At 44.9% G+C, this 12,503-nt stretch overlaps 1 protein-coding gene across 1 annotated transcript; it reads right to left on the bottom strand.

Moving 5' to 3' along the window:
• Positions 1-1,303: 1,303 nt before the first annotated feature.
• ISLR (immunoglobulin superfamily containing leucine rich repeat) lies at positions 1,304-9,224 on the bottom strand. Its single transcript, XM_030545604.1, has 2 exons — positions 8,909-9,224; positions 1,304-4,323 (listed from the first exon to the last, which is right to left on the bottom strand). Exon 2 carries the CDS (start codon positions 4,316-4,318, stop codon positions 3,056-3,058), a length of 1,263 nt encoding a protein of 420 aa, XP_030401464.1. The 5' UTR covers positions 4,319-4,323; positions 8,909-9,224; the 3' UTR covers positions 1,304-3,055.
• Positions 9,225-12,503: the final 3,279 nt, after the last annotated feature.

Below are 12,503 nucleotides of genomic sequence, written 5' to 3'. Positions count from 1 at the left end.
GCTGTGATTTTTTTTTTCTTCTCACTCTTACAGTGGGGCAGGTTTTCAGCTGATCTCCACAGAGCTTTGACAATTGACACCAACTAAGGATCTGACCCATTAACTTCATGGGAAAAGTGAGTCAAGGATCAGACAGTTATATGGTGTAACTGATTCACCATGTGTAGGATAATTGTGATTGAAGGGCCCAATCCTGCAAAGTGCTGAGGACTCCCTGCAATACACTGAGCATCCTTGACTCAAGAGCATTGAGGGGACTCAGATTCTAGCAGGACTGGGCCTTTTGGGGAAACAAAAGAAATAGAAGTGTGGAAAAGCTTCAGAATACTCACACATGCACCTCAGTCTAAAGGTCAGTGCTGGAAGCCCAGCCTCTGCCTCAGCTCAACCATATGCTCATCCTCTGCTACCTACAAAGCATAGAATCATAGAAGATTAGGATTGGAAGAGACCTCAAGAGGTCATCTAATCCAACCCCCTGCTCAAAGCAGGACCAACCCCAACTAGATCATCCCAGCCAGGGCTTTGTCATGTCACCATCTAGTGGTGTGAACTGCACCAGCTACCCCTGCCCCCGGTACAATCCAAAGAGAGCATCTCAGGATGTGGAGTCTCAGGGCAGCAATAAGAGAGAGGACACTGGCTGAAGACCAGCTAAAGGGGTTTGCTGTGGGTTGGGTCCATCCTTCCTTTCCCTCTTCCCACAGATCATGATCATCTCCTTATAGTCATCTCAACTGGCTGCTCCCCCAGAGACTAGCATGGTTTTCCATTCAGCCATTCACCCTTAGGCTCTTATTAATATGAAGATGGTATTCTAGAATCATAGAAATGTGGGGCTCGAATGGACCTTGAGAGGTCATTAAATTGAACCCCTTGCACTGAGGTCAAGTAAACTTAGACCATTCCTGACAGGGGTTTGTCCAGCCTGTGCTTAAAAATGTCCAATGATGGGGATTCCACAACCTCCCTTGGTAGGGTGACCAGATGTCCCAATTTTATAGGGACAGTCCTAATTTTTTTTGAGTCTTTTTCTTGTACAGGCTCCTATTACTCCCACCCTCTGTCCTGATTTTTTCACACTTGCTCTCTGGTCACCCTATCCCTTGGAGCCTGTTCCAGAACTTAACTCCCCTTATAGCTAAAAGTCTTCCCTTATGTCTAACCTAAATCTCCCTTACTGCAGATTTAAGCATCTTACTTGGGGGGAGGAATAGCTCAGTGGCTTGTGCATTGGCCTGCTAAACCCAGGGTTGTGAGTTCAATCCTTGAGGGGGCCATTTGGGGATTGGTCCTACTTTGAGCAGAGGGCTGGACTAGACAATCTCCTGAGGTCCCTTCCAACCCTAATAATCTATAATTCTGTTTAGTTTTTTTTACTATCCTACCTTCTGAGGACATGAAGAATAATTGATCATTGTCCTCTTTATAACAGCTTTTAACCTATTTGAAACGTCTTGCTTTGAGCAGGAGATTGGACTAGATGACCTCCTGAGGTCTCTTCCAACCCTAATCTTCTATGATTCCATGAAAACTATTATCAGTCCACACCTCCCTCTATCTTCTTTTCTCATGCCCAGGTTTTTTACCTTTCTGCATAGGGCAGGTTTGCTAAACCTGCGATCATTTTAGTTGCTCTGCTCTAGACTCTCTCCAGTTTGCCAAATCTTCCTTAAAGTGTGATGCCAGAACAGAACACAGTGCTCCAACTGAGGCCTGCCCGGTGCTGAGTGCCTTCCACATGACACTCATGTTTGTTCACCTCAGAAGGATGTTAGACTTTTCACAACTGCATCACACTGACTCGTATTCAATTTGTGATCCAGTATAACTTCCAGACCCTTTTCAGCAATGACTGTCTAGCTAGTTATTCCCCATGTTGTAGCTGTGCATTTGATTTTTCCTTCCTAAGTGAAGTATTTTGCACTTTGTTTTTATTGAATTTCATCTTGTAGATTTCAGGACAGTTCTCTTAATTTTTCAAGGTAGTCTTGAATTCTAATCCTGCCGTCCCAAGTGCTTGCAACATCTCTGAGCTTTGTTTCATCTGCAAATTTTATAAGCATCCTCTTCACTCTCATTACCTGTCACTAACGAAAATATTGAATAGTAGTGAATCCAGGACTGACCTCTGCAAGACCGACCACTGCAGGGCACCAGTAAACATGCCTGCCCAGTTTGACAGTGAACCATTGATAACTTCTTTGAGAATGATCTTTCAACCAATTGTGCACCCACCATATAGTAATTTTATCTAGACCACATTTGCCTATGAGAATGTCATGTGAGATGGTGTCAAAAGCCTAACTAAAATCAAGATAGATCATGTCTACTGCTCCCCCATGCATCCACTAGGCCAGTAACCCTCTCAAAGAATGAAATTAGGTTGGTTTGGCATGATTTGTTCTTGGCAAAACCATGCTGGCTATTCCTTACAATCATATTATCATCTAGGAGCTTACAAACTGACCGAGTAATAATTTGAAAGGAAGCACCTGATTGGTTGATGAAGGTGCCAGCTGTTCAGCCATCTGGTATTACCATTCAGAGGTGAACTTAGGTCCCCTAATGAAGGTAGATGAAAGGATGTTATTGGCTTCTACCTGAACCAAACCTCTGGATCTGTTCCAGGGTTCATCCATCATTGCACACTGTACAACTAATAAAAAATAGTTTAAAGCTGGGTCATGCCAGATAGGGGTTATTGCACCAGTGTTGCCATTAATCCTGAAATAGCACAATCATTCCAAAGATGAGTTGAAATCAACCCCTGCCTGCAGATCTGAACACTTTAGACTTGCAGGTGCGGTTGGGATCCTGGATCAGGTTTCCCAGCTGGCTTGTTTAATACAATTGGCTGAACCAAGCACCTGTTCCTGAATGCCACCAAACTAGGGGGTGAAGGAAGGTTTGAAAGTCACATCTGGCTTCTGCATTTCAGCCCCAGCTTTGATTAGTGCCTCAGACAGCTCCCAGCAGCTCAGTGCATGCGTAACACTATGTCAATATAAATGATACAGAAATACAAAGAAACCCTTTGGCATTTCCCTTAACACTAAAGGAAAATGACTAAACAGAGCATGCAAGCCCAGAGATGTGACTCCAGAAGAGTGCCTCCATCATTGCTCCCCATCCCTGCAGGAACACGGTAAATGATCACAAGCTTTTCTCCAGCCTTGGAGGAATTGGCTTGGGCTTCCTTGTTGCAGTGTTTGGCTCCAAGCTTACTTGTTGCAAGATTGTTTCTGAGCAGATCTTCCACTGTGTTCTCTGAATTGGCCAATGCCACGTTGACTGAGACCTCGCGAGTACCAACCTCGTTGGTGGCCAGGCAGGTGTAGGTTCCTTCCTCTTGGTTGCTGAAGTTGGGGATGACCAGGGTGCCATTCTTGAAGAGCAGAAAGCTCTCTGCATTCTGCTTGGAGCCCCCAGCAGATGGGTCATTCCCATCTCTTTCCACATTGGGCCCATTTATCTCTGTTCCTTGGCTGGAGGTCTGGATCTCCCACCTAATCTCTGGCTGGGGGCTGCCTGTGACACTGCAGTGCAGCATGAGCATGACCCCATCATATAGCATGGTGTTGGCCAGGTTGGGGTGGTACGTCAGCTGCACAGAGGGAGGTGTACATTGAAGTTTAGGGATCTTCCCCAGTGGGATGCCTCTGAGGCTTTCCGGGGCTGCACAGCTGATGGAGTCCCTCTTGGGGATGGAGATCAGGGTGTTCTCAGCCCAGGTCTTCAGCCACAGGAGCCTGCAGGTGCAGTTCAATGGGTTGTTGTAGATCTGCAACTGGGACAGTGAACTCATGGCATCAAAAGTGCCCTGGGCGATGGTGGTGAACTTGTTGTCATTGATCCACAGGGACCTCAGGTTTTTAAGGGTGTGGAAGGCCTCCCAGGGTAGCTTCACAAGCTGGTTGTTGTTCATCTTCAGCAGCTGCAGGGCACTGAGGTTGTATAGATCCCCCCAGGGGAAGTCCACAAGCTGGTTATGGCTGAGGTCTATGTTTTTCAAATGCAGCAGCCTGGCAAAGGTGCCTTCCTCAATGGCACAGATTTCATTGTGCGCCAGCCACAGTGACTGTACCTGGGTGACATCCAGAAAGGAGCTCTGCTGTAGGGAGGTGATCTTGTTGGCAGACAGGGTGAGGGTGGTCACATTGGAGGGCAGCCCTGTGGGAACCGCCTGGAGACCTCTGTAAGCACATTCTGCTAGCTGGCGGCCATATTTTTTTTCTACACAAGTGCAGGGCTCCGGGCAGCCCTGGCTCACCGCAAAGAAAGTTGCAATCCACAGGCAGAGAAATGGACCCATCATTTCTCCTGTGGAAAAAGAGACCAAGATTGGCACAAATTATTTTGCATGCATCTTTTCTCTAAGACCTCACTGCTTCTCTCCTCTGGACCAGGGGCAGCTCTAGGCATCAGCAAAACAAGCAGGTGCTTGGGGTGGCAAATTACCAGGGGCAGCATAATGTTGGGGCTCCAGCTTTGACCTGAGGCAGTGTCCTGGGCTAGATCCTGACCACCCTTTGTTCTCTGACCGGGTGCCGCCAGGGCTGTGCAGCAGGGCAGGGGGAGCCGGCTCAGTGGGGAGTGTGTCCCTGCCGCTCTCCCACGAGCAGTGGCCAGCCCCCCTCAGGCAGGAGCGACAGCTAGGCTGGGTAGCCCTCCAGCAGCGTGACTTGGTCCGATCCGCACGGACCACATGAGCTCTGGGGTTGGCGCTGATGTCCTGCCTATGCCAAGGCCTCTGGTGCAGGGGCAGCCCTAGCTCTGCCCAGGCACACAGCGCCCAGCTCACTCTTTGGCCGGCCCAGTAAGTAAATGAATACGCTAGTAGGAAATTATTTTATTTCACTAACTACAAATTCTCTTGTTTCGCTTTTTTTTAAATTTTAAACAGTCAAAAACAAAACAAAAAAAATTGCAAAGTGCAAACATGTAAAAGCCCCAAAAAAAGGGGGAGAGTGAATTTTTTTTTTTTGCTTGGGGAGGCAAAAAACCTAGAGCCGGCCCTGCTCTGGACTGTAGGTTGGAGCAGCATTTTCCCCTCTGGTTTTTATTTAGCCAATCAACCCAAGGAATAGCAGATGATTACAATACCACACATGGCTAGCTATAATTGTTTAAACGATAAATGTGATGAAAAGAGGATTTAAATCTGATCTGAATAAGGTATTTACATTCTAACAATAATAGATCTTTAGAATCCATACATATTGTAGCTCCTAAATAACTGAAGATCTGAGCTTTATGTTGACTAAGCCCTAACATAACAGGGCCTGGATCTCAGCTGGGTCCCCTAGCTGCCACTGGAGTACAAATAGTTAATAATACATAGAGCAAAATCAGCTCAGATTTCCCTCTGCTCCAGTTTCACAAGCGGACTTGGATATCTTTTTTCCTACATGCAGTTTTAGCTGCTGCCTTCTTTCTCTCTCCTTATCATTTATAGCAGATTTTTGTTGGCAAATATATATATCTGCAATGTCATGATTACTGTAAGGCAGTGATCCCCAACATTTTTCATCTGGTGGGCGCCGGACAACGAGCCACTAAGGACCATGGCCGGCAGATGAGCATCTGCCAAAACCCCCCCGAGAAGCAGCAACATCAATAGGGTCACCGCCAAAATGCCACTGAGAAGCAGTGTCATCCAGAGGCGTCTGCTGAAATGCTGCCGAAGATCAGCAGCATGTTTGGCAGTGAAGCCTCTGGATGACGCTGCTTCTCAGCGGCATTTCGGCAGATGCTCATCCACTGGACAGTACGCAGGCACATATAGATGCCCTGGCAGGTGCCATGGAGCCCGTGGGCACTGCATTGGGGACCACTGCTGTAAGGTTTGCAGAATGATTTCGGGTAATGCAAAAGATGGAGCTAATTTGACAAACTGTGAGACAGCATGAGACCAAGAAAGCATAAGATTCAATGGGTATTATCACAAGATGGGTGCGAGGAGTTGGCTCCAGTCTGTATCTCTCTGTTGGAGAGAGAAATGTGAAAGAACAGTAAAGATTTCACATTAATCTGATGCTATTTTCTGCTCTAGTCGATGCATTTCTGGGCCTGGCAGAAGGCCTGGATGCAGAAGGTCTGACTACACTAGGAACTAGGCTGTGATTTTTCTTCCTCACATACACATACTCGTGCTAGCTTCATGAGAGCTAGCGCAAGTATAAATAACAGCGTTGCCATGGTGGCACAGGTAGCAGATGCAGAAGCATGGCTTAGCCGCACTGAATACATACCCACCAGTTTCAGTCAGGTTTGTACCTAGTATGGCTCAACCTGTGCCTCTGCTGCCACTCCCCATGCTACCGCAGCCACGCTGCTATTGCTACTCATGCCAGCTAGATGAGAGCCAGTGTGAGCATGGCTACACAAGTAGGGGCATTCCACCATTAGCTAGTTGTGTACATGTTGCAGTGGCCCAGCTAACCGAAGTGCCTCTACATAATGAAGTGAAGTTTCTACCAGAAATGGGCAGGACATTTTTCTCAAAACAGTTTTTTCCATGAAAAATGTCCTTTTTGTCTAAATTTACACACAAAGGGATCTTGATGAAATTTGTTTAGGAAAACCCACAAAACAAAACATTTTGATGCTCTTACATAGCACTTTTCATCAGTAGTGCTCACAGTGCTTTACAAAGGAGGGCAGTATTATCCCCATTTTTACAGCTGGGAAAACTGAGACATAGGGTGGGGCCATGACATGCCCAAGGTCACCCCGCAGGCTAGGAGTCTGTTGCAACATTTTCAGTATGAAATGTTTTGATTTTTTTCATTCAGAATTACTTTTTGACATTATATTCTTGGGGGGGAGTGTATAAAATAGCATTTTAAAACGTTGAAATTGGAATGCAATGACTTTGGCATGAATTTCATTTAAATGGGAAATTTCTTCTTTTTTTTTTCATTTCAGAAGAGAAAAGATTTTTACATAGTGGAATTTCCCACAAAAATGGAAAATCCAGTTCCCCCCCTCCCTCCACTAGTTACACACTCGTAACCAAAATATCAAAGACAATTAAACTAACAAGGCTCTGTAGCAGTACAAGTCTTTGCCATTTTGAATCATTTCTTAAAAAATATAAACACTGCCTGAACAAAAATCAGCACTAAATGGCCAAACCCGGGTCCATGAGCAGAAGAGTCCTGTGAATGGATGCTCTGCCACTGCTGGTGTATGGACTCGTTAGGTCAGGGGTCAGCAATCTTTCAGACGTGGCATGCCAAATCTTCATTTATTCACTCTGTTTTAATGTTTTGTGTGTTGTTAATACATTTTAACATTTTTAGGTCTCTTTCTATAAGTCTATAATATATAACTAAACTATTGTTGTATGTAAAGTGAATAGGGTTTTTAAAATGTTTAAGAAGCTTCATTTAAAATTAAAACGCAGAGCCCTCTGGACTGGGCAGTATGAGTGCCACTGAAAATCAGCTCGCGTGCCACCTTCGGCACATGTGCCATAGGTTGCCTACCGCTGCCTTAGGTCAACTCCTGCATACAAGCATTAGGGTACTCAGGCCAAAACTGCTACAGTAACAGAGTAGCAAATGCAATGATCCTCTGCTCAAACACCCTGCTCCCCTGCACAGTGTGATTTGAGTCCCAGTGAATCTATGTTGGGCGTGGCCCCTCCAGTCTCCAGGGGGCTGCATTCCAGCATAGACAGTTTGTGTGGAGCCCCCTACATTGCCTCTCCTCTACCTGACCCTCCTGAAGTGGCTTTTCAAGCCATATGGAATCTGGCTGTGTACGGAGCCCAGGACTGGCCCTTTACTTTCTTGTCAAAGGGCCCAATCCTGTAGTCTTTCCTGAGATAAAATTAATGCACTTCTGTGGGTCTGTAGCCTAAGGAAGAATTGTGGGTTCAGACCTGTCTGGGATTCCAAGTCCCATGTTCACATGTGATAACTAGCCTACCTGTAAATGCTGGTGGGGCTAGGCAGTCTGTTGCAAGGTGTATGTTAGCCCAGGCTGAAACGCTGCCCAGTTTCTCAGGCTTGGGCTAAAAGTACAACTGGTCACAAATGTTTGTGTGCTGTCTTTGCTTGACTGTCCAGCATTACACAGTATATTGCAATCTGCCTAAGAACCCACTAAGTGGGGATGTTCCCAGAGTGTATGTGTAGGGGGAAGGGAGGGGATTGGAAGCAATATTTGGAACATGGCTGTATTGCTTCAAAACCTGGCTTTTGTCTGCTTCCCATTTCCCATCCCCCTTTCCACTTCCTAGCCTCCCACAGCTCAAGCCTTATGCTTTGCTCAGCTGTTGTTAAGAATGTGTCTGGATGTTGTTGTTGGTATTTGCCTCTCCAGTCCTGGCCTGTGGATTTTTTTTTCTCCGCCCCCTCCTGGCCCCTTGGGCCAAGAAGAATGCTTTCTTCTAACATTCAGTGCATCCACTCTTCTGCTCAGTCTTGCCAGGAGGATCCTGAGGAGTTTGCAGGTACAGTACTTGATAGCAATACAGGGCTCCACCCAGCTCAAACAAACACAGCCCTGTGCTCTCCTACCCTCAGGCTTTGACAAACATGACTTTTTAAAATTGAAACATCCATGGCTTCAGTTTCCAGTAAATAAAGTCTCCCTATTCTGCAGGGGAGTCAGAGACCTGGCTTTAAAACCACAAGGACAATTGATTTCAGGCTCTTGTAAGGCCCGCATATCAGCTTATCAAACAGTTCTCCCCTACCGTTGGGTCTGTATCAACATCAGCCCAAGTAATGTTGCTCAGCGAGTCCTACTCAGAAATGATCTTAGAGACAAGATTTTTCTGCAGATAAATAGGCCAGTGTTTCAAATAATTACCTGTGAAAAGAAAGTTAAATGCTAATACTCTTATTTAAATGTAAAGACTCCCACATTGATCACTTAAAAGGCAGACTGTTACCTCTTTTTGCTGCTTCCCCTTCTGGCTTCCAGAGCAAATCAGTTCAAGGCAAACTCTGTAAACATTGTTCTGGGTCCTGTCAGAGTCACACCGTCCAAAAATGTTGTTAATAAAAATACCCACACAACTCTGCCCTGGCAAAAAAAAGTGCCAAAGAAAGCACAATCACCTTTTGCTGGTTGCATGCCTTAGGGAGAAGCAATAGTCTTTGCTATTGGTCCTACAACAGTTGTACCCTTATTCCTGGTGTATTTACAAACAGTTTATTTGCCCAGCATTGTCTTTGTGGATATATGGGTAGGGAGGCCTAAAAGCACTTTTAAGTTGAAGCGATGTCCTGTGAACCAGTTGAATCACTGCTCCTCAGCAGATTTTTTTTTTTTCTTCCTCTGGCAGGTTATAGTGCATAACATTTCGGTGTCCCACCAGGCTCATCCTGAAGACATAACTGACCACTTTATTTTCAGCAGCAAGGACCTGCCTTTCATAAGGGACTCTAGAAACTTAAATGGAAAAAGATGTCAAATTATTTTTCCCCTCCTCTTCTCCTGTGATACAGCTAGGAATCTCTTAAAGAAACAGTAAACAGCAAAACCATCTTGTTATGAGAATTCAGGACTCCGAGCCTCTGAGCTGCAACTTCCACTCCCAGGGCAGATGTTCAGTTGATTTCTCTCTCTTCTCCCCCCGCCCCCCCCCTTTTCTTTTTAACAGCACCAACCCACTTAACAATCTGTATTTTTCCATGCTCTGCAATCTGAAGGAAAAATAACTCCAGGATTTTTTTAATGAATAACTGATGAAGCAAAACTCTTAAATGGCCTATTCCCCACTCTGAATTCCTAGTACTAGGTAGCCAGTGCAGTTCTGCTATGAAATATACAAATTCTCATTGCCTCTGCTACTGATTTAGTGGCCAAAATGCCTGAGTCTGAGCCATACTGTCAGCCATTAGTTAGTCCCTCTTCAGATCAGTAGCCGAGAACGCTATACATTAAGTTCTGAAGAGCTGATGATGCCCCTGGAGAAATCTTAGACATGCAGGGCCAGATTCTGTGATCTGGTCCAATGTAAGTTACATTTCCCTGCAGTGGCTGAGCCCTTTGCACTGAGTGGGGGATTTGCCCTGGGAGAAACCAGCTCGTGGTTCTGTATTCACTCTCCCTTGAGTTTCTTGCCATAGTGTGAGCAATTTTAACTCCCTCTGGGACCCACTTTTCTGAAGGCTACTTTTGAGAGGCAATAAATTAGTGTGCTACGTCAGCTAGCCTGTGGAAGTCCTTGCCACAAGTTATTACTGAGCCCCCAAGCTTGCCAGGATTTCAAAAAAAAAAAAAAGAAAAAGTTGAGCATTTCCCACAAGTAGTAATGGGAACAATCATGGTTACAATAGCTAGGATAAAAATATAAGGGATATAAACCCTCATTCATCAGCCAGCTATTAACAGCTAGGAGTCAAGAAGACAATTCCCTATGGGCAGGTTATTTCATAATTGTTCACTATGAATTTTTTTCACCTTCCTTTGAAGTATCTGTCTGGATGCTGTCAAACAGGAGACTGGAAATGATGAAAGACTGGTAATTCACAACTTTTAGAGATGGAAAAGACCTGCTAAACTGTGTTCATTCCCAGGAAAGGGCAGATTAAAGTCCAATTTCCCTTACTGGGACAGGTCTGAAGTGAAACAGAACCTATGCTGAACTCACATGGTGCTGTACAAGCAAGGTAATAAAAATGTCTAATGTACAAAACTCTAGCAAGCAGCTAGGTACAATAAATAAATAATAGGTAGGAGCTTCCATAAGCAATGATGTGCACATCAAAATGGCTGCTATGGCATCACCATAATGTAATTGTTGCAGACAACATAGAAATTAAATAGAGTAGTGAGGTACCTGATCTTTGTATAACACTCTGTCCAGGGTGTAGCAGATAAACATAAAAACCCTCCAACATTTATCATACTGTGGTGGTGGTGGTAAAGGCTTCCTAAACCCCGCCCATTGTTTTCTGTATCCTTGTAGCATGAGGATTGATAATCCTTGCCATTTTAATCCTAGCTAATGCAGCCTTAGACACTGTTCTTCATAGTATCGATGTTTAATGTGCCAGAAACCCTTCTGTAACTTTACAGCAAGCTTGAGTCCTACCAGTGTACAAAGATACTGCACAAGAAATGAAAAGACTTCTTTGAGCCAAAAGATTCCATGAAGTCACTGTAGCTATAGGAACCAGGGATGTAGGAAAAGCAGCAAGGCTTTGGCCAATTTTGGTTTTTGCTAGCCAGAGTTGTAGGATTTCATGGAGCAATGCAGTTGATTGTTGATCCACTTATAGCCAGATTCTCATAGACTCATAGACTTTAGGGTCAGAAGGGACCAATGTGATCATCTAGTCTGACCTCCTGCACAAAACAGGCCACAGAACCTTACCCATCCACTTCTATAACAAACCCCTAACCTATGTCCGAGTTATTGAAGTCTTCAAATTGTGGTTTGAAGACCTCAAGCTGCAGAGAATCCACCAGCAAGTGACCCATGCCCTATGCTGCAGAGGAAGGTGAAAAACCTCCAGGGCCTCTGCCAATCTGCCCTGGAGGAAAATTCCTTCCCGACCCCAAATATGGTGATCAGCTAAACCCTGAGCATGTGGGCAAGACTCACCAGCCAGCACTCAGGAAAGAATTCTCTGCAGTAACTCAGATCCCATCCCATCCAACATCCCATCACTGACCACTGGGCATACTTATCTGCTGATAATCAAAGATCAATTGCCAAAATTAAGCTATCCCATCATACCATCCCTTCCATAAACTTATCAAGCTTAGTCTTAAAGCCAGATATGTCTTTTGCCCCCACTACTCCCCTTGGAAGGCTGTTCCAGAACTTCACTCCTCTAATGGTTAGAAACCTTCATCTAATTTCAAGTCTAAACTTCCTAGTCTCCAGTTTATACCCATTTGTTCTTGTGTCTACATTGGTACTAAGCTTAAATAATTCCTCTCCCTCCCTAATATTAATCCCTCTGATATATTTATAAAGAGCAAGCATATCCCCCCTCAGCCTTCTTTTGGCTAGACTAAACAAGCCAAGCTCTTTGAGTCTCCTTTCATATGACAGGTTTTCCATTCCTCGGATCATCCTAGTACCCCGTCTCTGAACCTGTTCCATTTTGAATTCATCCTTCTTAAACATGGGAGTCCAGAACTGCACACAGTATTCCAGGTGAGATCTCACCAGCGTCTTATATAACGGTACTAACACCTCCTTATCTTTGCTGGAAATACCTCGCCTGATGCATCCTAAAACCACATTAGCTTTTTTAACGGCCATATCACATTGGCAGGCTCATAGTCATCCTGTGATCAACCAATACTCCAAGGTCCTTCTCCTCCTCTGTTGCTTCCAACTAATGTGTCCCCAATGTATATCTAAAATTCTTATTATTAATCCCTAAGTACATGACCTTGCACTTTTCACTGTTAAATTTCATCCTATTACTATTACTCCAGTTTACAAGGTCATCCAGATCTTCCTGTATGATATCCTGGTCCTTCTCTGTGTTAGCAATACCCCCCAGTTTTGTGTCATCTGC

The sequence above is a fragment of the Gopherus evgoodei genome, unplaced genomic scaffold, assembly GCF_007399415.2.
Source record: "Gopherus evgoodei ecotype Sinaloan lineage unplaced genomic scaffold, rGopEvg1_v1.p scaffold_38_arrow_ctg1, whole genome shotgun sequence".
In the NCBI taxonomy this organism is placed as follows: Eukaryota; Metazoa; Chordata; order Testudines; family Testudinidae; genus Gopherus; species Gopherus evgoodei.
The sequence above is the reverse complement of the archived record's forward strand: the minus strand, read 5'-3'. Positions and strand labels throughout refer to the sequence as shown.

Bases quoted from the DNA above. Each gene is read 5' to 3' on its own strand.
- ISLR (XM_030545604.1), bottom strand. From the start codon at position 4,318: ATGATGGGTCCATTTCTCTGCCTGTGGATTGCAACTTTCTTTGCGGTG.